Below are 23,139 nucleotides of genomic sequence, written 5' to 3' on the forward strand. Positions count from 1 at the left end.
ACTGTTGTGATTGGCTTAGAAAACTGTAAACGTATAACAGTGCCCATTAGCATGGCACAGTTCATCTAAATCTGTTTCAATTATAAGTTGTATTATGATTTGAAATAAAATTTGATAAAATAATAAGAAAAACATGCTTACTGTCTTTTTGCTTTTATTGTTAAATAACTTATTTATTTCTGTTGCACCGTTGTTTTCTCTAGTATAAATGCGAGGCGGCTCTTATAAAGAAACCGTCTTAGTCTAGAGCTCTTCTACTAAAAGTTTGGCTTGTAAAAAACGACGAATTTGTTCTAAACCTTGAAGATTAGCTTTCTTTTCTTTAGAAATTAAAACGCCTAATTACGTAACCTTATTACTCTGTTCATGATTTTTGATTTATCCCCGAGTGAAATCCGTTTAAATTTCCTTCAAACTCGAAAGTTAATTCGCTGCTTAGCTTTCTAAGAACAGGAGCTAAACCTGAACCCTTTTGGCCCATTTAAAGCAACATTATTAAAAGTAATTGTAATTACCGAGGCACATGTTGCGCTGTGCGTGAGTGTGGGAGAGCACACACACATACATATGCATATGGGCTGGGTGCCTTTGCATACATTTACCTAATTAAATAAAATAATGAAAACGCAAAAGTTGCAAAAGGCGCGGAAGTATGGCTGGTAAAGTTACATAAGAAGCTCCCATTTGGCCCACCGAAAATCTTGCACATACGCAACTGTTCACACACTTGCCTTGAAATTGGGAAAATAAAATTACGCAGAAATATTTTCAAATATTTATTATGGGAGCCAGGAACAATTGTGCGAGTGTTGGCTTGATAATTATCATTAGCCATGTGGCAGTCCTTACACCTTTTGCTCCACCACTTGTAAAAAAAAAAAAATAAAATAAAAAACCCTTCGAAATTTAAATTTAATTTCCAAGTTATATTTTATATTTTTGATACTCTTATGTGACTTTGCATATAATTTCTAATTTTGTTTTCAATTCGACTTTCGCCCAAAAAATCTTTTGTTAAGTAAAAACTGATTTCTCCAGTGTTCCTAAAAATTTTACCAAAGCAAAGGAGCAAATGTTTTGTTAAGCAAATATTTTCACTTTTCTTTGCGTCTTCGATTGAAATTTGTTGGCCATTAAGTTTGCTCATTTGGGCCGCGAGTGCTGCCAACAATTTGCATATGAAATTTAATTCTTGCTCGTTTCGCTGCGTGGTTTCAAATGTAATTAAAAGTTTTTTGTTTAAACTGCGAATATACACATGCACATATATGTATATGTAACTAAGTGTAATTCTCAAGAGCAATGTCGCTCTTGTCAACGCAGTTATTGTCGTTGTTCCCATTGTGTGTGCCCACGCCCCCTTTGTAGAAAATACAAAATAAGTATAAACAACCGAAAAATGGGAGCACGAAAAATAAGTCGGTCAAATAAATTTTGCTGTCAAGCGGAAAGCAAAAGTGCATAAAATATGCACATTGCACTGCGAATGAGGCCTACAGTATTTTGCATTCACATATTTTTACTAAAATAATTACATGCACATGACCCGCCAGCGACACGAACAACAAGCCGAAAACAACAACAAAGTTATGACTAAAGACATGGCTTGACAAAGGACATGAGATAGGCGGTCGCAGGACGAGATGTCCTTTTTCAAACAAAACGACGGTGGGTAGCTCGATTTTGACATTCAGCTGGATAATGCTATGCCTATTTTTACTTTGTAATATCTTCAACTTCACATTTAAATAATTAACTATTTATATTTATAACTATTTTAATTAATTATAAAATTTATGTAATGTTCAAATGCTTTATCTAAGATGATCTTTTGCCTTTCTAGCCTGTTAAATCACAAGTATTGAAATGGAAAGTATTACAATTCATAACGATTTCAATCACTATGTCAAGAAAGGGCATTCCATATGCAACATTTTATAAGTCGCTCGATTCCGCTATCCTTTCTTTTGTGGTTTTTGGCAGTGCCAGGACACGCCACGTCGAATGCCAGAAGCCAAACTTCTCCAGCGCCTTTTGTTTGTCGCTTCTGCTGCCGGCAAGTGGCATCATTAGTCCGTAGCTGGTAGTCCGTAGTCCATAGTCCGTAACCCCTTACCCGTAGCCCGTAGCCCCAAAGAGGACGTATCCAATGCCCCGTGGGCCTGGGACACGCGATGCACAGGACGCCGCATGGCAAACACACCGAAAATTCCGAAATGAAGCAATAAAAGGCCATAAAATGAAAGGCAATTGATATACAAAAGGGAAATTGTAGACAACACCGGTACACACAACACACACACAGTGGCGATTGTGTTGTGTGTGGTGTGTTGTTTTGTGCCAGAGTGCCAAAAGTGAAATGCTTCTGGCCATTGAATTCGCCGCAGGGGAATCCCCCGGAAAACTGCGCATGCTCGACAGTTGGAATCACATTGATGGGTGGGTGGTTGGTTGCTTTCCACTGGGTGGTGCAACACTGGTGCACTGTTTCAGTGGGATGGTGTTGCAGCCGCAGCGAAATCGGCGACCGCGATTTGGCCGGTGGATGTGACCCAGTTTATAGTGCTGGGCACAAGTGGACTGCGGACTGTCCACCACCCACTGCATTGTGGATGCAACCCCAACGCAGACACTCGCGTTTTGTTTTGTTTGCTCTGCGGATGTTTGATGTGAAATATTAATAAACTCCAACTGGTGGGGGAATGGAAAATGAGCGCGTGAATTCGATTTCCTGCCGTCTGGCCAAGTTGAGCAGATCGAAAGTGGCACGATCGAGCTGGGAAATGGCCAATAAGTAGCTTAGATACCATACGGTTTCCAAGCAATTTACATTTTTCAGCCACTTAGGGAAGTTTTCAGAAGTAGTTTTTAAAAATTCAACACATAAACGGTCGAGTGAACACTGTGTGCTATCTGAAGTTCCCTGCTTGTTTCACTTGAGGTCAGGGATTTTTAAAAGTTGTTCTTTTTTGCGCATTTCTCCTTTTTTCATTGCTCGCACACAGAAATTCTCACATGCACTTTGGCTCACTTTCACCAGGTGAAAAAGTGGGGGTCTGGTAGCTCGGCGGCTTGGCCGTACACAAAATATGCAAACAATTTCCAATTAAAAATCAATTTTATGCTTCAACTGCGACTAAGTGCAAAATAGTTGTTGGTATATAGCCGTCGTTGAGTTGCACGCTCTCCTCTCCAGCAGGTTCATAAAATGCGCAAACATTAAGCCAAAGTTTTCAAACCGAGCTTCCTGGCCCCAACCAGCGCCACTTATTTCTGCCAGATATTACCATCTTTCAACCCTCTGTGGCTACTTTCAAGTTGCAGCCGCAAAAGTGCGCAAAAATCTATTGGGAAAATTAAGAAAAATACTTCAAATTGGTGCAGCTGTCAAAAGGCTTAACGCACGAAATTTGCCATAAAGTTTCAGCCAGTTATTGGGGAGGCAAATGGCTTCGAGGATGCTGCTGGATGAGGATGGGCATGAGGATGAGGCAGGATTGGTGCAAAGTGGCGGTCAGGGTTAAGAGTAACAGCAGCTGTTGGCGGAAGCCATCTGACGAACTTGACATGCTGCCAAAGTTGAAGCGGAAAACCAGCAAGTGACTGTCAATGTTTCCACAGAACCGCGCCAAGCGGCTCAGCTACACTGCGCGAAAATATTAATGACAAGTTAAGTAGTAAGTAGCAAGGTGCTCCTTGTTTCTTAAGCCATATAGAATATAACAGCATGTAAGTAAAAGCTACTTATCTTATTTAAGATGGAAAAATGCGAGCTCAAATGAGGTGTCTCATTTTTTTTCACTACTTTGGTCCAGATCTTGATGGCTTCAAGGGTTTCCCCCGATTCCACTTGCCACATTACATAACAGCCGCCAAGTTGTTTAATTGCTGAATTGATTGCCTATCCGGCAATTCAGAGCGAAGAGATACGCATGACAAAGGGGCAAAAACCCAAAAAAAAAGAACAAATGGGAAAAGTGCAAGGGCAAATAGCGCTTAGGAAATTTTCATAACAACTTTTTATGGCCGCCATTCTGTGGCTCGCTACAATTGTTGCCAATTTCCGGGGCGCAACAGACGTGTGGCGTGCGTTTTGGGAGTTGAAGTACTGGGTTCTCCGCTGGCGTCCAGTTCGGCAAACGAATGAAGAGCTCAAAGTTTTGCCAGTCAAACAGTCAGACGCGCCACATATCCAATTACGTTTATAGATATTACAAGAATTGCGCGCAAAAAAAAAAAATGGAGAAAGAAACCAGGAGAATATACGCACAATGTAGCCATAAAAAAGTGTATATATACGTACGGACCTTAAGTAGAGATGGCCAAAACGAGGGGGCTGCACTGAGTGAGGTGGCAGCTAAAGTGTTGCTAAGTGCACGAGCAGCGAAACATTTGAACTTTCTGCTAGTTCAAATTGTCAGGGGTCTTAAAAAGTTGCGAGCGGCAAGTGCTTCTGATCATCTGGCGATTTAAGCGCGGTCAAAACTTAAAGTCAACCCTTAAACAACCGTTAAACAGCCAGCAAGTGTGCGTCTTAAATATTTAATGCAGCAAAAATCAATTGCTAATTTATGCATTCAGGCAGTTAACGACAAAGTTGAATGCTTCATGGTAATGGCCATAAATGGCAACATCCCCTACATTCCCATCCATCCCCCCTTTATTGTCTCGCTGTCCCCGACAGTCGTATACATTTTAAATTAGCTGCTCGTTTCCAGGAATCGCCCCCGGTTTCGCACCCTCTCACACACACACACTGCCACAAACTCACACTCACACCTACACTCACATAAAGAAGGCAGCAATAATCAGCTCAACTTCAACGGCAGCTCCTTCAAAGGAGTCATCGTCATCGTCGTGTTCATTCAATTGCGCATTGCCGCACGGAACTCTGGTCTCTGGTCTAGAGGAGTCCTTAAAGGTCTCTGGGCTCCTATGACGTTTTGCTGCCTACTAACCTGGCCAACAAAATGACACTTAAACAAATTGCTGCTGAAAAGGGGGAAAAATGGTGGATAAATACATAATTTGAAGCAAGCAATGATAACTGCTTGTATAAAGACAAAAAAAAAAATTCTTTTTTCTATTAATTCCGTCATATTACCTTCTCTCCATAGAGCTTCATGTTTAAGATTGGGTAATAATACTAATCATTTTAATTTAATTTTTATATTTATTAGTTTTGCCATAAAATTATTCAATTTAAAGTAGTAGGAATATAACTTCCGTTGCATAAGTTTATAGTGCTTCCTAGTGTGTGATGGCAACCCTATTGCCGTGCACCACATGACGTATACTCAACGCGAATTAGCCGTAGGTAAGTGCGCCTTTGGAGGTCCCTAAACACAAGGAGAGAGGAAAGCAAACATAGCTGGGAAACAAGACCAAAAACTAAATGCGCCGCTTGTTCTACAAAATTAAGTATTACATGTTAAGCACCATAATTTGTATATGCTGGCACATTAGAACCCACACAAAGCTAAACACACCCCCTGGAAATATTGTATAATATCAAAAAAATAAAAAAAAGAAGTGGAAATGTGAAAAAAATGCCATGAACCCCATTGCGTGTGCGTTTATTTTCAGTTGTACCTTCACCTGGCTAGTGGAAACCCAGTAAGTATGTCCCAGGAGCTGCTTGGTTGACTTTTCAGTTGGCCCTTTTATGAGCGACTAACTAATTAAGATAAGTGTGTCTGATTTTCATATTAATGGCATACAAACGAACCCATTGTGGCGCTCTTATCTTAAATGTTTGGGGCCAAGCTGAAGCGTCAAATGTTGGGTACTCCACTTCTCGGCACTACACTTCACTCCAGATCCCCGCCAGAAATCCCGGTGCGTTTCCCAGATTTTTCAAAAACCTGAACATGAAAAGGCCAACGGGGGGCAGGAAATATATATATATATATGAGCGTGGATGGGAAGATGAGGAGGCCACTGCAGCGGACGTGGCTTACATGAGCATGTGTTTTTAAGCCTCGTTGGGCACAAAACAATTAATATTGTGGCCCGCCCACCGGCTCACCCACAGCTAAGCACAAATCAGCCTCCTGTGAAATGTGAAACACAAAAGCTCGAGCGGCGCTGCCAACAACAACAGCCACCGGAAACGGAAGCGCACAACTCTTTGCGCGAATTAATCACACAGCAACTACAACTACAAGTACAACTACTACGAGTACAACTACATGGTGCAAATACATGGAAGTACAAGAGCAACAACAGCTAGAAACCCAGTGAACAGGGGCAAAAATCATCAGAGGAACGACATGGACACGCATATAAAATGTGCCAAGTCGGCTACTCAGCTCATATTCCCTCGCACGAAGTGCAAATTAAGTGGTTCGGTGGATTGGAAACCCTACTTTAACTATATTAGAATTGATGCACAATTTAAGATATAATTGAATGCCACAGTGTTTGATGATCACGCTTTGAAAACCAATGAAGAGATTTAATTACAGACAAGCGACTTGTTATCTGCAGTTTAAAAACAATTTAAAACTAATTTAATGGGCGATTTTACTGGTACTTTACTCATGCAAGGTTGAGAGTTTATAAATAAAATTGACATTAATAAGCAATTAAGAGGAAATTACATTTCTTCTTGTGGCCCCACAACCCCCTCCAAATAACCTTTAAGAATACTTTTCTCTCAAGAGCAAATCACTTTCGTAAGCGCTATATATACTATACAATGCTGACCCACGCAATCATGCCGCCTGTAATCCATTATCATTTCAATACCTAATCAAATCTGGCGCAGGCGATTCCCTCGAGAGGATCTTCACTGTGGCGCCCGCAGCTGGAGTGCGGTCACTAACTTGCCGGGGTCCGCCCACTCGAATGGCCACCGTCTTTGGGGCCACCCAGCAAACCACCCACTGAGCCACTGAACCACCCACTAGCAACCCACCCATTTGGCCACAAAACGGCAGTGCATGAAGCTAATTAAATATGCGTGCCTTGCCTCAATGCTCCCGTTCGCCGAGGGTATTGCGTGCCCAGCGGCTTGGAGCGCTGCCCCCTGACCTCTTGGAACAGCACCTTCCTTTAAGGACGACGCCCCACCTTTAATGTTCCCTCCGTCCAGGTTTATGGCTCCACACACCCTCCCCCGTGCGTACGTATCTGCAAGCATTTCGGTGGCATATTTGCTAATCATTTTACGTGCTACTTCCCCGCCCCACGTACATATAGGGTTTATTGTTTTTTAAAACGTGGGCGTGGCCGGTCGGCCGTGGAGTGAATTTAACGAGCGTAGGTCCTTTTGTAATGCAAATTAAATAAACATGATTTTTATATGATTTCGCCGTGCGAATGCATTGTCCTTGAGCCGACCGCTTCCTTTCACTCACTGTTGTTTCGCTGTTCGTGCAACTGTGGCGGTGTCAATTTTATGGGCCGTCATTCATTTCGCATTTCGCCAAACTCTGAACTCTGAGCTCTGAACTGTGAACTCTGAGCTGTGGAACTGTGGAGCTGTGAGCAACGCCTTCGAGTGTAATTTAATTGAATAATTAAAATTTTTATTGCTGCCGTGTGTGTGTGTGTGCTTTGCATGTGTTGGGCGGCAGGGGCGGCCGGCGGAGAGGGGCGTGGCAGGATATGCAAAGCGTGTCATTTTAATTTACGACCATGACGTTCAGCACAGCCAGATAATAAACACGCTCGCAATTAAGTATACGCCGGGGTGTACTCCTGCACATCCAATGCCAAAACATCTCGGCACGCAAACGTCGATTTTCTGAGGTGGCAGGAATCTACAATTGGTCAACTGGAATGGGACAGGAAAACTGGTTCGGTTTTAAGGAAGTCTTGCCAATTTATAAACGGGTCTTCTGAAAATCACCATTTAAAATAATAAAAAATATTTATAATAATAAACTGCAAAAATCTTTTCACGCATGTATATATTTGAAATATGAATGTATGTGTATATTTCTGGTTTATAAAGAGTAAAAATATTTCAGTCAGGCCACAAAATGAGTGTAGACTGTGGAAATTCCTTCGTTTTCTTTCGAAGATAACCATTTTCGGGTAGCCCAAAAGTCCAACTATTATTTTCCGGCTGACAAAACCAGGTTTGTGGTGTTGAAAATGGACCAGTTGACAAAATGTAAGTGTGTGCTTAGTTTTGTTGGCACTTCTATTTAGGCACCGAAATTCCAATAGCCTTTGTTGGCAGCAGCCCACCTCCCTCCCCCTTCCAGTTTCAATAAACAACAATAAAACTGTGCATAAATACAATGCAAATATGAGCACGTTGCACAAGGATATTCGACCGACAGGCGTATCCGCTTTTGCACCCCCAAAAACTGGTATTTCAAATGCATATTTCGACTATTTTGTCGCTTTTTTTCTCATTCGCCTTTCGACCAACACAACGAAAATAAATATACGGGCTGGCAAAATATTACACAACATTTGAAAGAGTTTTTAAAAACTCGACTCAGCACGGCACAAAAATGCGAAACAGTTTTATTTATTTTATAACCCGCTCAGTGCTGGCATTTGCATCCCATGCTGCATGCTGCATGCTGCATATGTATCTGAATCTATCGGTATGTATCTGAATATGGATCTGCATCTGTGCCCGTTTGTGTCATTTGTTTGAGCCCTGCCACCAAAAATAAAGGAACACAGCAACAGCAACAGCAACAAAATAAGACAAAAAAAACCAATAATAAATGGAAAGCGAAAATATAGTATTTAAAAAGCGATTTCGTGTTGTTTATACATTTGTGCGAGCTCAAAGCTATTGATTGGTTTGGCTCTGTCCTGCAAAAAGAGTGGATTTACATTTGTGGGCTGGGAATGAGATGGTAACAACCAGGTAATCGCGTTGGCCTCTAGTAAGTTACATCATTTTTGCATTTGCGAGCAGCCAGCGAGAGAAATGGAATCATGTAATTGTAATTGAAATGAAGTAAGCGTGAATTTCGCTTAAAAAAATACCCTGAAAGGTGACTGCCATGGCAGCCAGCCAGTCGGTGAGCAGCGATAAGAGCCCAGACTCTTTTGGGCAGCTGCGAAATGTTTGTTTCCTTTCAAATCAGTACACTTCCTTTTTTATTATTTTTTTTTTTGCCCTGGCCTTTCCTCCATCGGTTGGTCTGCAGGAGCAGCAGCAAAAGGCAGGGAAAATAAATGAAAATCACTTGAAAATACTAACGAGCTGTTACGCTTGGCAAGAAAAATATAATCAGCAGCATCATGTCTGCAGGTGCACTTAAAAGGCGTTCACTTTTCCGCCCGCCACGCCCCATTGCTGGGCCAAGAAAACTAAGAAAAAACTCCAACCCAAACCGAACAATGGCCTAAAAAAAGGGGAGAGATCACTGTTGAAACAATTAAAACTAACCTTTTTGGTAAAAAGGTGAAGGCAAGTCCGAAAACACAATGGCAAATAGAAATGCTTGCTGCCTTTCGGCCAAAGCAATGGAATGAATCACAGCCATCAGCTTTTGTCCAGCACTTTGCCACCAAAGCGGTCCAACCACTTTTGGCCATCCACTCGAATCTGCGCCACTCCACTCGACTGAAGGAGTGCAGGTTTTTGCGAGCACCTGGTGAAGGCCACCAGCGGATCGTGGCAAGATCACCATGGAGCTGCACTGCGATGGAGGCGCGTGCCAGGTCGACTAATTCCTTGTCGTTTGTCAGGGAAAATGACTTTGAACTTTATTGTTTTTCCAAGTGTTCGGGATCCGGTTTTTTTCTGCTCATGATTTGGTTATTACAATTTCTATTTTTTTCTTTCTCTGCCGCCTTGCTGTACAATTGGATTTGATCGCGTCACTTAATTCATAAATGCTATGGCAAAAGCGCGAGAGAAATGGCAACAGGTCAACAGCGAATGGCTAACACTCACTTTTGGCCAGCCGCCTTCTATCAACAGAGCTGGATGCTGAAAATTGTGTAAGAGTTTTCCTCTCGCAGCAGCTCCGTCCTGGTCATATAAAAACGCTGTCCCGTCTTGGCTTTGGCCACATTACCATCGCAGCAGTCGGCCAGCAGCCGCAGTCAAGGTCTTAGCCCAATCCCAGCCAGAGTTCGAAGCCCACCAGGCCCAATGGCGAACGTTAATTTGGTGAGTGTGGAATGTGGATGGCATTGCAAGGAGCGACTGGCTTCGCAGTCAAGGATATTAAAAATGCATTATGCAAAAATTCTGGAATACAAAGACATCGGCTATTGAGAACTTTTTTTCATATTGCGGCTAGTGATACTTATGGAATAGACTAAGAGATCCATAGAAAGGATACTCAAATCTGCAAATTTTGAAACAAAATGACTAGTTAAATAAACTAGTTAAAATATCTAGTAAAATAGTCAAAACAAATTCACAAGTTATCTTATGCTTAATGAAAGTTAGGTGAAGATATCTCTTAGTCGACTCCTTTCCAGTTTTAATATCCTTCGCTCCTAGCTCCACTGAAGTGTTTTGCATATTAAATCGTTGTGTATTATCGTCCGCAGCAGATGCCGCTGATTGCAGCAGCCACCACCATACTGACAATTGTCAGTGGGGCCACCGCCAGCACCACATCCTCGACAGAGACGGCCAAGAACCACCCATCGTATCACAATATGGGGTCTTTGTTCGAGAATCGATGGCTGCCAATGGATCAGCCGATGCAGCATCATCCCAATCATCGGTATGGCTTGGCCAAAATTCCACGGGGAAATGCGGGTGAAAGGAGGGCCTTTAGCAGCGGCCATTCCTCAGGCTCTCGGCAAGGATTGGCCAACGTGCTCAACGGGCTAACAAATCTCTCGGGCCTGGGACACATTTCCAATGGGTACGGCTCGCTTGCGCCCACCCATACGGAGGCACTGGCCCTGGGCTCCACCAAACAGGAGATACCGATTTACGAGGAGCACAATGAAGATGCCGCCGCGGTGGCTGCCGTTGCAGCAGCTGGAGCCCATGATTTCGACTCGGGAAATGGACAATCTGGCGGTGGATTGGAGAACAATCAAGAACATTCGCCGATTTACAATTATCCGGGTGCAGCACATAATGGTGGATTTTTGCCAGCCTACGGTTCAGCTGGATCTGGTCCCGAGCAGGACTACGCACAGTGGTCATCATCGACGCCGGAGGAGCAGCAGCCGGAACAGCAGCAGGCGGCTCATCCCTATGCGTACGATAAAATTTCAATGGGGAATTTCCTGCCGCCGTACTCTGGATACGATGACCAGCAGGGGCAGCTTTACCACCAGCAGTTGCAACACCAACAGCAGCAGCAGCAACAGCATCTGCAGCAGCTGCAGCAGCAACAGCAGCAACTGTACCACCAACAGCAGCAGCAGCAGCATCAGCAGGAGCAGGAACAGCACTCTTCGTATTTTGGCCATCATGAACCATCCATTTCTGGATCCGCTTCATCATCGGCTTCATCTGCCTCGAGCGGATCTGGTGCTGATGACTTTGAGGAGCATCCCGATGCTGGGCAGGAGCAGAGCTCCAACTACTTGTCGGAGGCAAGTGGTCATGGCCAGGGACACACCCATCACTCGCATCATGTGGATATCATTAACTATGTGCCGGTGAAGCATGTGAAGAAGCAGCACGTGCCGGTGGAGAAGGAGGTGAAGATACCCATATCGCATGCGGTCATCATACCGGTTCGCAAGCCAGTGCCCATCCACATACCGATCACCAAGAACGTTCAGGTGCCGGTGGAGAAGGAACTGAAGGTTCCGGTGGAGCGACTGATCCCTGTGCCCGTGGAGAAACACATCCCAGTGCCGGTGGAGAAGCATGTGCCCTATCATGTGGTCAAATATGTGCCTATCAAGGTGCCCAAGCCGTTTCCCGTGAAGGTGCCCGTCTTCAAGACAGTGCTGCACAAGGTCAAGAGCTGGTGGTAGAATCTAGGATGTGCACATTTATAAATCCCCATCCTGCAATCCTGCACTCCTGCGCTTCTCATTTGCATCCAGAGCACGCGAATTTCGTTATAGTTATAAGCACATTACGCATACGCCACCGTCATTCCAGCCTTTTGTGTCACCAAACCAAAGCGAACAACATTATGCAGTTTTGCACATTTCGTATTCCATTTTTAATGTCGAGTTTTAAAATTCATTTAATCCCCGTGATGTACAACAATTTTGTGACTCATTTAACATTACAACAATTTGCATTAAAATACAAACACGAACGGGAACAGAAACAGAAACAGAAACGGAAACCGAATGAAAATCGGAAAAATGGCAAGGCAGACTTTGCACACACACGTACTGCAAGGACGAGGTTTTTAGCAGCGATTTCACGGTGCATTTGTCATGGACATAACCCTTTTACCCCCATCCCTGGTGCCTTCACCTCCTCCTCATTTATTTAATTTCACTTTAAGCGCACACAATGAAATTTGTGTTTAATGAAATGAAATTCATCTTCACAAAAGGCTCGCGCGTTCTCCGCCGCTGTTCGCAGGCTGCCAAATGCCATTTCCAGACCATTACATCGCCAGTTCGGCCTGGAAAAGTGGGCGCTCAAGTTGGCCAAGAAGGGTATACCCCCCGCCCCTTCGTTACCGGCTCTAATTAAATTAAGTGCACACCTTTGTTGTCCCGCTACGCGCCGGCATGCCGCTCGTGCTGGCCCGCTGGTTCCTGTGTCACCTGTGCAGCTCTCTGCTTTGATTTGCTGCTGCCGCCCGATTGAATTGGCCAAGGGACTGCTATCCTCTATTTTTTCCCAGCTCCCATTTTCCAGTTCCCAGCTCCACTCGGTGAAAAGTATGCCACAGCATTGCTTTTAAATATGCACTGGACGGCGGAGCTGTTGCAGAAGGGCAAAGCTCGCTGGCGGAAAGAAAGAATAACATATCGTTGCCAGTAAATTGTCTTCTCCAGCAATCCTTTTGGCCCGCACGCACAGCCTCCTCCTCAAACATGCGATTGGCACTGCAAGAAAAAAAGTAATTCTTACAAGTACACTTCAAGTAAATATATAAACAATATATAAATAAATTAAAATTTTATTACTAAAAGAAGCCAACTATTAGTTTAGCAAATCTTAGAAAGTCTTTAGCAAGTCAAGCAAAATTTGTCTTTAAGTTTTGAAATTTTCTTTAAGTGTATCGTCCTTTGTCCTTCGTGTTGCGCGCCCTCGACTGTTTGTCGTTTTGGCGCGGATGCTTGTGCGGATGCTTGTGCGGATGCGGATGCGGCTGTGGTTCCTCGCCCCTCGCTTGTCAGTCACGCGTCCGTTTGTGACTCTTTGCGCGAACCTCCTCCTTTCGTTGCCGCCTGGCTGTCGTCCTTTTTCGTCCTGTCAGCTGCGACTTGCTACTCTTGCTCCATTTACTGTGTATTTTTGATGTCTAAATTGCATTTTATTATGTCGCTCGTTCGAGGGAAGGCATACGACCCAAATGGGCGAGAGAGGCGAAACTTCTTCGCTTGCCACATATGCTCGATGTTGGTTGCTTGGCTGCTAGGTTGCCGGCTTGGTGTTTGTTGGTGTTGCTGGCTCTGTTGTTGCGGTTGTAAATTTTATTTATCATTTAACATTTTTTACGCTCTTTATGCCCCTCCAGTCAGGCGGTTAGTCAGGAAGCAGCCCCGCCCAGCGACACACTTTAAGTGACTTTTCGAGTACTTTATTTTGCATACAAAATATTTGCCATGTCGCCATGTGCATGCGTGCGTATACGTAATATCGCTGCCAACTCAGTTGGCTGCGTGTATGTGTGTGTATGTATGTTATGGGGCTCCTCTGTACACTTTTTTACACACTTTTTATGTTAAATTAAACATTTAAAATGTTATTATGATTTTTATTACGCCGCTTTATTAGTCACATTTTTGCGATACCACAATATTGTTTTTAGCTGCACATAAAAGTGTGTACGATATTTAATTAACTATTCAGTTTTGGCCTCTCCTTGAATGCTTGCCAATGTATTATTAGTTTATGGAGAGTTTGCCTTGTGGTTCACATAAAACTAATTAATTTAAATTAGAACCAGAATGAGAATGAAATTCGCAAATGGCAGCATTAGAGGCAAATGTGTGAACACGAGAATATTCATTTGATTCAGTGGCGTTTGTGCTGATGACAGAAAATCACTGGTCGACAGATAACGAGTGAATCACACTAATTATTTGGCCTAACAACAATATCAATTCGTGTATGCAGCTAGCTGCTGAGTTCAAATGTTTAATTAAATACCATTTGCACCACAAGCCATTCGTTGAATTTGTGCGATATCTTTGTCGGCCAGGTAAAAAGGTCGAAAAACGGCGCACAAAAACTTTGTTATATGCAATTGGGAATAGATGGCTCACAACCACACACACTCACTTCCGCGTGGCAGTAAACAAAACTGTTGGTTTTAATAACGGCCAAGTGCATGTGCATGTCGATGTGTCTGTGTGCGTGCGTGTGTGTGTTAGCCATGTGGCCAAAATGAAGAGGAAAGAGAGAGTAAGAGCGGTATTTTTTGGAGTCAGCTGCCACTATGTTTGCACTTTTATTAAAAAACTTTTGCATAATGAAAGTTTTGAGCTTGCTCTCCAAATTGTAGACGCAATATATAACTCACAAAAAAGTTTAGTTCGCCTCGGTTTAGCTATTTATATAAATATTTTTGCACAACTTTTGGCCAAAAATGATTTTTAAAGTGTTTATGATGCACAACTCCTAGGCATTGTCTAATTTTTCGCCTTCCCTCCCCCCTTCGCAGCCCATTAAATGGCATTCATTTCATTTGCGGAGTTTTTATTGATTGCCGCTGGGTTTTGCTACACATGAACTAAACTATTTTGAAATAATATCATTTTGTGTATAACAATACGCTAAGCCATTAATTTAGAAATTTAATAACCATGTATCATATGTTTTTGAAGCGGTAAAGTTATCATTTATATTTAATTTAGATATGCTGTCATATTCCACAGAAAACCCACTCCTACCGAAATCTTTCTCTGTGTACGCCCACATCCGTAACTCCCCACTTTTGCCATTTAGGTGGGGTGTGCGAATAGCAGTAACAACGGTGATGGCTATATAATGGGAATGCGAATTTTTATTGTGGCCACAATGGCTGGACGGATGGTCGGATGGACGGACGGCCGAGCCTTGGCTTCGTCCTGGTAATATTAGGAGGACTAAGGAGGCCCGCGATGAGGACTCTCTCTAAAAGCAATGATACTTTTATCCCCCCATGTCATTGCCACGTAAGACCGCCACTCAGCGAGATGGCTGCTGGCTCAGTGGCACCCGCATCCACATCCCCATTCACATCCACATCCACAAACTCCGCATCCTGGTCGCTGATGGGCGCTCACATTGTCGCCGTCTTCGGGTGTGGATTTTCGGGATATGCGGCGCTACATGTTATGAATTTTTTAGGGTCCTTTGCCGTTTTGGGGCGAATCAGACGAGCGGCGGGCAGACAATAATAAAAGCCTCTGGCACGTGCACAGTCGCAATACCCGTGCTCCGAGATTATGTCTACGTTTTGCTCAAATGATTTACACATCGTCTGGGCAAGGACCTGGCCCGCACTTTCCCGCTCTTCCCAACCTCCCTTGGAGCCATCTTTTCGGGATCAGGTTGGCTGGAATTGGCATTGAGGATTGTCCCATCCTGTCCGCAGAACGCGCTAACGGTATACCAATTACCAATTTGCCATTGCCCTTCGCGGAATTTTCGAATTTGCGATGGTGCTCCGGACCAAATTGTGAGCTCTGCTTGACGCACCGGAAATTGCCTGACATTGAATGACGGCATTAGCCAGCACTGGCTTATGGCAATCGCTCTTAAAGCCGCCCAGTTTTCATTTGAATATTCTTTACAAAACAGATGGTTTGCGTGGGCTTAAAGGTCGTCGCATTCGAATAAGAACACAAAGGGTCACTGGGAAACTTACTTTAAGTTATTCAAAAGCTAGAACAATTTGTTTGAATAGTTAATACACAACTCAGTTTTAGCTTGAAGCAATACAGTTAAATGTATATTGTTTTAAAAGTTAAGAAACTCAAGTTATTTCAAGAACCGCTTACTTTAGGCCAAGATTTTACTCGCAATTTCTAACATTTGGTCCTGGATTAAGTAACACGTATTTTACAATTGCATAACGAGAAATACAAATAGCAAATCGCAGGTCCTTTGAAGGAGCAAACAAATTCGTTTCTGCAGACAGACATTTAGTTCGCCCGAACGACTGTAGGGGGCGTTGCGCAACGGAAGTGCATCGCAGCTATATGTTACATACCGACATTATGTTTTCACCGTGCAGTTGGCTTTTATGGCACTCAAAAACAGGCTCAAAGGTGAGTGTTGTTTCTAAGAAGGTTCCTCAGTTCTTGGGTTCCTGGTTGCGCATCGTTGTTGCCACTTTAGCTGGAACAGCAGTTGCAACTTTTGCTCCGCTTGGTTGCTTTGCAGCCAGTCAGGCGTGGCAAATTGCGAACTAATTTATTAAAAACGGATATATGAGCAGAATTTATATATATAAATATATGTGTGCATATTGCGCCCGAAGTTCAGCTCATTGCGCTGCAATATTGCCGGAGTTCATAATTTCACTGGTCGACTGTTGCTGGTTGTTGGCGATGTAAATAATGTGCTGTCAGCATGTCAACGGCTATGCATTTTCAGTAGAAGGTTTTTGCTGTTGATTTTAAACATTTTTGCTCATTATGTGCTTAGAGCACCAGCACACCGAACGGTCACAGTTTGAATTTGAAATATGATCCGGTGCTTGGAAATGTTTGCTTTTCTGCCATTTAGTTTCATTTCTCAACTGACGGCTGTCAGCCACAGCTGCATCTCCTGCTTCTGCTTTTGCTTTTGCTTTGCTTTTGCAGCATTGTCTATCCTGACACCAAGATGACAATTCTCCAGGCAAGCTAAAGGTAATCATATCTCTGCATTTTCCAGCATAAGCTGTCAATCAAAGCGAGTCCATCCACATCACCATCTCCGAGCCACAGTCAGGCATAACCAGCCATAAATTGTGCCTGCTCGGAAGGCAACTAAGAAGCCATTCAGCTGAGGCAAAATAGATTGCAATCTGATATTCGAGTACACGTCAGTGAGCTTCAATTAGGGACATCTCAGAGCTCCAGAGCTCGGACACTGAATTTGAAAGACCCCTTTTTTGGTTAATTTGCTAGCCAGATGAGCTCCAGCAGGCCACATACACACATACATATATATGGACATGCTCCAGGAATAATGTGGCATGAAAAATTCCCAACGACCGAAAGTTGCAGCGCTTAATTGCCAGGACCCCCGAAGGGCCAAGTTGTGAAATATTGATACTCGTACTTATGCATAAAGGCCGGGCCATCACAGGATTCCATTGCCACGTATTGAGCCCGATAAAACCAGCTCGTTTCGAGGGTCTCTCAGCTCATTTTAAGCGCACTTTAATGGCAATTATACGCCTGAGTAGCTGTTTGTGTTGGCAAACTTTTGCTTTTTCGGGGGTCTGGTGTGGGTTGAAGTGGGTGTTGGGTGTTGAGTGAGTAAAAAGCGTCAACAGCACCAGGCAGACACTGGCAAAAAGCCGGCAAAAGCAAAACAAACAAGCCACATACACATCGAGTGTATAGCTCGCAAAACACCAGACGATCCTGCAGGATGTTGTGACTCGACATAAATCCTTTGGCGTATAAAATACTTGCAAACATTTTGCTGCTGCACGCACGAGATTATTAAAGTTCTGTGTAAATAGTTTATGGTAATCATAAAAGATATACCCAGCCATTTCTGCTTTACGAGCCAAACGGATAGTGAGTTTAAGGTGCCAAGCGTCCATTAAGTGGCGTACATGAAATATCACTCATACGCCCCGCTGTACACTGTCTTTTAACTCTTTTGTATCTACACAACGTTTTTCGTTGGCCTCAATTAAAATGATCAAGAAACGCGCCTCAAGTCCGCCCCATTGCACATCAAAAGTAACAACTTGCCACCTGAGTCGCAAATTTTTATGATGCACATCAATTTCACAAACAAAAATGTATACAGAACTTTTGGCCAAAATGGTGGCCCGCACAAAAGGGTTAAAACTTTGCTTTTCCCGCGCTAACTGATGGTCGGTTGGCTGTCATTTTTCAAAGGACTCCCCGTCTGGCGCCCTCGTTTTTCTGACCATTTAATGCTGTGTGGAGCGTTTTTGTAGCTGTTTACGCTCTTGGCTTCATTTTGGCCGCCCGGCAATTATCAAAGTTTGAGCCAAAAGTGCTGATTAATTTTTAATGTTTATCTTTGTCGTCGTGCTGCTCTTAACCCCCCTTTTGCTACGTTACCTGCTCGAAAGTGCAGAGTCATTTTCGAAATTATAAAGTCATTTTGCTGCCCTTTTCGAGGAATTCGGAGGGACCAAAGTGTGGCGCTGATTTAAGAGCTTTCGGTTTTTTTGGTTCTGTCATCCCGATGTATCATGTGATTATATTTGCGCCAGACATTCAATGCTAAGAGCTAAATTGTGGCTTTACAAAAACCGAATTCAAAGAAATATATCTACTTTGATTAGATTTTATTTCCTTTGTGTTCTGAGCTTTAGGAGTATATTATGATATATTATGATAAAATGAAATAATTATAAAATGCAATCACTGCCTATGGTGTTATTACAATCGAAACCGGTGATTTAACGCAGTCGTTTGTCACCCAATCGCATTCAATTTGTTGATCTGGCATGTGCATGTGTGTGTCAGCGGCAGGGTTAAAGGGTTAGGGGTTATGGGGCTACGGGGTTAAAGGGCACATGGTCACAAACGAGGGACTCATCAGCAGATTCGCGGTCAACTATCTGACCGGAGCGCCATGTTCATTGCGTTTTGTGGCTTTTGTCATTGGCCTGCGAAGTGGGACTGCTGGATGTCGGACGTTAGACGCTGGATTTGGGTTCTGGGTGGCCAGAAACCGGGACCAACGGCCGCCGGCTGTGGGTGCCAGTGGTCAGATGAGCAAAATTCCTAACGAAGCGGTTAATGTGGGCAGTGCAATTATGAATTTATGCACATTTATTCGGCTGCAAGCGCCATTTACTATTTGCATACCTACTGCACAACTACATGTGTAGCTGGTGATTCACGGAAAAGCGTTGATTTGCACGCATGCTTATTATATTTGATTTTTAGTTGGTTTCCATCGCTTTGCGGTTTTCTTCTGCATAGGTATGTGGCATATAAATGCTAATAATGTGGCCTGCAGCGAATTGAATTTACAAAATTTAGTACACAGCTAGAAAATTAATGTAACTATTTTCCAATGTTTAATTAAACAAGAAAAAGAAGGCCTCAGTAAGCTTAGTTTCGTTTGTTCGCCGCTAGGTGGCTGAGTAATGAGTATTTGGTAGTCAAGGAACTTTTTTAAATCAACAAATACATCAATAATGTAAACCCCAAATCTATGAACTCATTTTTCCCTAAACTATTTCCTTAAATTCAGCTTGCTGCCAAATATTATATTGTGTGTGTGGTGGGTGTGGAGCTCTTCCTCACTTCGCCCCCTAAAAAAAATGGAGTAGAATGGCTCCCACGTCAATTAGGGCTAATTTCATTAGCCGGTAATAACTTGCAGCACTTTCCCAAACCAAAAACTACTGGCCCGACTTTTCGCGACCCTTGCTGGAGAACTTTACTTTTTGGCTAATTTTGTTGCTGTTTCGTTAACGCCTCGGCGAAGTTGAACGTCGCGTTTATTTGTGCGTCATTGTTGCTCCTTCTGCTGCTTCAGTTAAAAGTTGTTGCAACTGGAGTTACATTTGGCAATTAGCCGCTGCATTTTCTTGCACTTTCGCTGCAGCCCCCTTTTGCATTGCAGCCGAACTTCAGCCCCGTCTGCCCATCGCACTTCAATACATATTTATTAGCCGCATTTGTTGGATTTTAGCTCAATTAAAAAGTTTTACTCGGCTACTTTTCTTCATTTCGGCTTGGGACCTGCCCTGTGACTCCAACTTCAACTTCGACTCCGAATGTCTTGTTTTGTTTGGTAGCTGGTAACTGGGAGCTAGGAACTTGGATTTGGGATCAAGGAGTTGCATGCTGGATGCTTTTGCAGCCACACTGCAGTTGCTGTCGGTGGACTTTTTTTCTTTTTGTGCTAATTGCAATTACTTTTTGGGGTTCAGAAACCAAAAATTAAGGGATAATCTGAATTTGAAATACTCTAGCCGCTAATCAAACTACATAAAATGTAAAATTAATAAATGTATTTAATTCATCTTAAGAACATTCCACCAAATATATATATACGTAACCTTAATCGACTACCCTACGGTTTGTACTTATATATTACAATTCTGAAAACCCCATTTGCAAGGGTATTAAACTGGCTTAAGAATTTATTCTTAAGATATACTCATCCCAGCAGATGATTCCCGGTGGCACTCCAGCCGGGTGCCACGTAGTGGGGGCGCTGCTTGTGCACCACCGTGCGCACCACTGGCACTTTGACCGGATACGGATAATAAACTGGCGAGACCACCGGCTTCTCCACTCGGTAGGGCACCCTGCGCTCCACCACAAAGGGAATGGGTCGCTCCACGGGCACCGGCTTCACCCGTTCGATGGGTATCTTCACCTCCTGCATCTGGGGCACGGCCACCGCTTGGGCCACTGGTATTTTGATGGGCATCGGCTTGGGTATGGCTGCGATCACGGTTCGTGGCACTTGCACCTGGACGTTTTGCTTGAAGGGCACATGCTGCTTCTGATAGTGGGTGATGGGCACACTCTTGGTGATCTCGATGTGCTTGGCCAGCGGCAATCCGGCCACCGCTTTACTGCTCTCCGGAGTATGATGCACACTGGTGGTTATGGCTGGGAGATCTGCAATCTGGCTATCCTTGTGGGAGTACAACATCTGCTGGTCCTGGGCAACTCTCAGGCGCTGGTGTTGCTGTTGATCCTGAGGATATTGCAGTGCATGTTGCCGCTTCTGTTGCAGATGTTGCTGCAAGTGTGGCTGATGATGTTGCACATGTTGCAGCTGTCTGCCTTCAGGTTGCTGATGATGTCGCTGCTCCAGTGAGTGGCTTTGCTCCCGATTTGGATGATGACTCGATAGGGACTCCTCCTGCTGACGCTTCACTGGATTGGCCAGTGTCTGGAGCTCTTTGAGCTGCGCATAGACACTGGTATTATCCTCCTGCTCCTGGTGCTGCTGTTGCTGCTGCTGATGATGCTCCACCTCCTGCTCCCGCTGGCGATTCTCCCGATTCTCCCGGTAATTGGAAATTTGTTCGAAATGGTAATGGCTGGGACTGGGTGCCGACGTGGCAAACTGCACCCGCGGCCGATATGCATAGCTTTCGTAGTGCTGCTCCCCGCGATGGGGCTCCACATCGTAGCCAGCGGAATTTGGCTCATAATTTGCCGTATTAATGACAAAATCGATATTGGCGGATGGGTCGCGACGCGGCTCCTCATCCGCGGTGAATGGTGAGTGCAGTTTGCTGTTGTAATAGAAGGGCACAAAGCCATTGGCCGTGGTGCCAAGGGAGGATTGCGGATGGCGATGGTGGTGGTGATGGGTGGCCAGGAGTTTGTGAGCATAATTTCCATATGTTGCCAAGTCATCGCCGCCTGCAGTGTCAGTGGGGCCATAATAATTTCGCGTATATCCTGTTAATCCCGACAACGATTCCACGCCCGCATCCTGGTAATGGTGTTTGCTGCCATGTTCCAGCGGCAGGCCGAGCGGGTACTCCGCCAGGGACAGGGGCAGTGGGGCATCTATGGCCTCCATTGTCATGGCCAAAGCGAGCCACATTAATGCATAGATCATTAATGAACTGGTGGCAGGTGGCCCAAAGCCTTGGCCGGATTTTGGCCGCCCCATAACGTTGGCTGGTTGTGTGTGTCCTGAACTCCTGTGTCCTATATCCTTTGTCCCAATCCGCCAACGGAGTGCGTGTTTGGATGCAGCTGGCGTGGGCGTTGCTCCGCTTTGAAATGCAAATTTGTGACATCGCGATGCTGTTTTTATAGCACACACACTCTTCAAATGCTTGGAGCGCTCTACTTGTAATTGGATAGCCTCGTCGGCACTTCAAGTTCATTGGCCAATCCACCATGGATTGTGTAAGTGGAAGCCCAGGCCCAGGCACTCACTTTCACTCGGCGGCATCAACTGTTCCAGATAGTCCCTTTCTGGTTGTTCCTTTCAGATGCAAGTGAGGCGGCGATCCGCTGTCCGCACAATTCGCAATCACAAAATACGCAGCTATACCGCAATTGCTGGGCCGCAATGAGCATCGACCTATGCACTGTGGTCTACTAGGGCTAAAAAATTAATAAAAAAATTTACTGTGCATATAATAAAAATGGTAAAAATAAAGTTATTGTAAGCTAAACAATTAAGTAAGTTTTGCTTTGATTGCATAAATATGGCTTCCTTTTTAAGCTAGCTTAATGCGTTTTCTAAAATGATCTGAAAAGCTGCTCAATTTGTTGGCCATTTTCAACGTAGCTGTAACCACTGTGCACCGGTTGGCTCCCAGCCGCATCGGATTTCACACTGTGGCAGCTTGCGGTCAATGTCGCGGCCATTCCGATGTTTGATTGCACAAATGGTGACGCTCGGTGACGTGCGCTTCATGTGCTTGCGGTCCGGTCTTTGCCAAGTGCAATCGCCGGAGATTCGTGGCCATTTGAAACGCGGCTGAGATCTCGGATTGCAGCACTTTCAATTTTCATCTGGATGCAGTGCAGTCGACGACATTCGGTATCGATGCTCTTGCATAATTTACCTGCCACGCCTTCACTCACTCAAAGCTGACAATGCACTTTGGGGCTAAAGTGATTCAATTTTAAAGAACCTTTGCGGGAATAGGATTCTCAGCGATTTTATAGTGCACTCAGCAAAATAGTTGATATAAGATTGAAATATTTCTATAGTAAGGTTTGTAGTTAAATATACATTTTATATGTGATGTTTAGATGTATTATAGCTTAGTTACCATTTTTGTATCTGCTGCCGTCGAAGTTCGTATAAAGTATGAAATTGAAGTGTTGCTTTTATTTCCCGATTTTAATCTTATATTTGTGATTTTCTCTGTGAGTAGTTGCCTCTGGCGGGAAATCAAGGGAAAGTCGGCGAAAAACGGAGATAAAGCGAGTTCTTTGCGTTGCTAGCCTGGCATCCTTGGA

General features: G+C 44.0%; 2 protein-coding genes across 3 annotated transcripts; one reads left to right on the forward strand and one right to left on the reverse strand.

Moving 5' to 3' along the window:
* Positions 1–9,945: 9,945 nt before the first annotated feature.
* LOC6729169 (putative mediator of RNA polymerase II transcription subunit 12) lies at positions 9,946–12,194 on the forward strand. Of its 2 annotated transcripts, none has more exons than XM_002104454.4 (2): positions 9,946–10,096; positions 10,486–12,194. In XM_002104454.4, the coding sequence occupies exons 1-2, from the start codon at positions 10,079–10,081 to the stop codon at positions 11,881–11,883; spliced, it is 1,416 nt and encodes a 471-aa protein (XP_002104490.1). In that variant the 5' UTR covers positions 9,946–10,078; the 3' UTR covers positions 11,884–12,194. The 2 variants fall into 2 exon arrangements, with proteins under 2 accessions (XP_002104490.1, XP_016035821.1); XM_016177313.2 differs by having other exon boundaries at positions 9,983–10,096; positions 10,489–12,194.
* A 7,989-nt stretch (positions 12,195–20,183) lies between these two features.
* On the reverse strand, positions 20,184–21,946 carry LOC27207846 (probable serine/threonine-protein kinase kinX). Its single transcript, XM_016183490.3, has one exon. It carries the CDS (start codon positions 21,827–21,829, stop codon positions 20,348–20,350), a length of 1,482 nt encoding a protein of 493 aa, XP_016035822.1. The 5' UTR covers positions 21,830–21,946; the 3' UTR covers positions 20,184–20,347.
* Positions 21,947–23,139: the final 1,193 nt, after the last annotated feature.

The sequence above is a fragment of the Drosophila simulans genome, chromosome 3R, assembly GCF_016746395.2.
Source record: "Drosophila simulans strain w501 chromosome 3R, Prin_Dsim_3.1, whole genome shotgun sequence".
Taxonomy (NCBI): Eukaryota; Metazoa; Arthropoda; class Insecta; order Diptera; family Drosophilidae; genus Drosophila; species Drosophila simulans.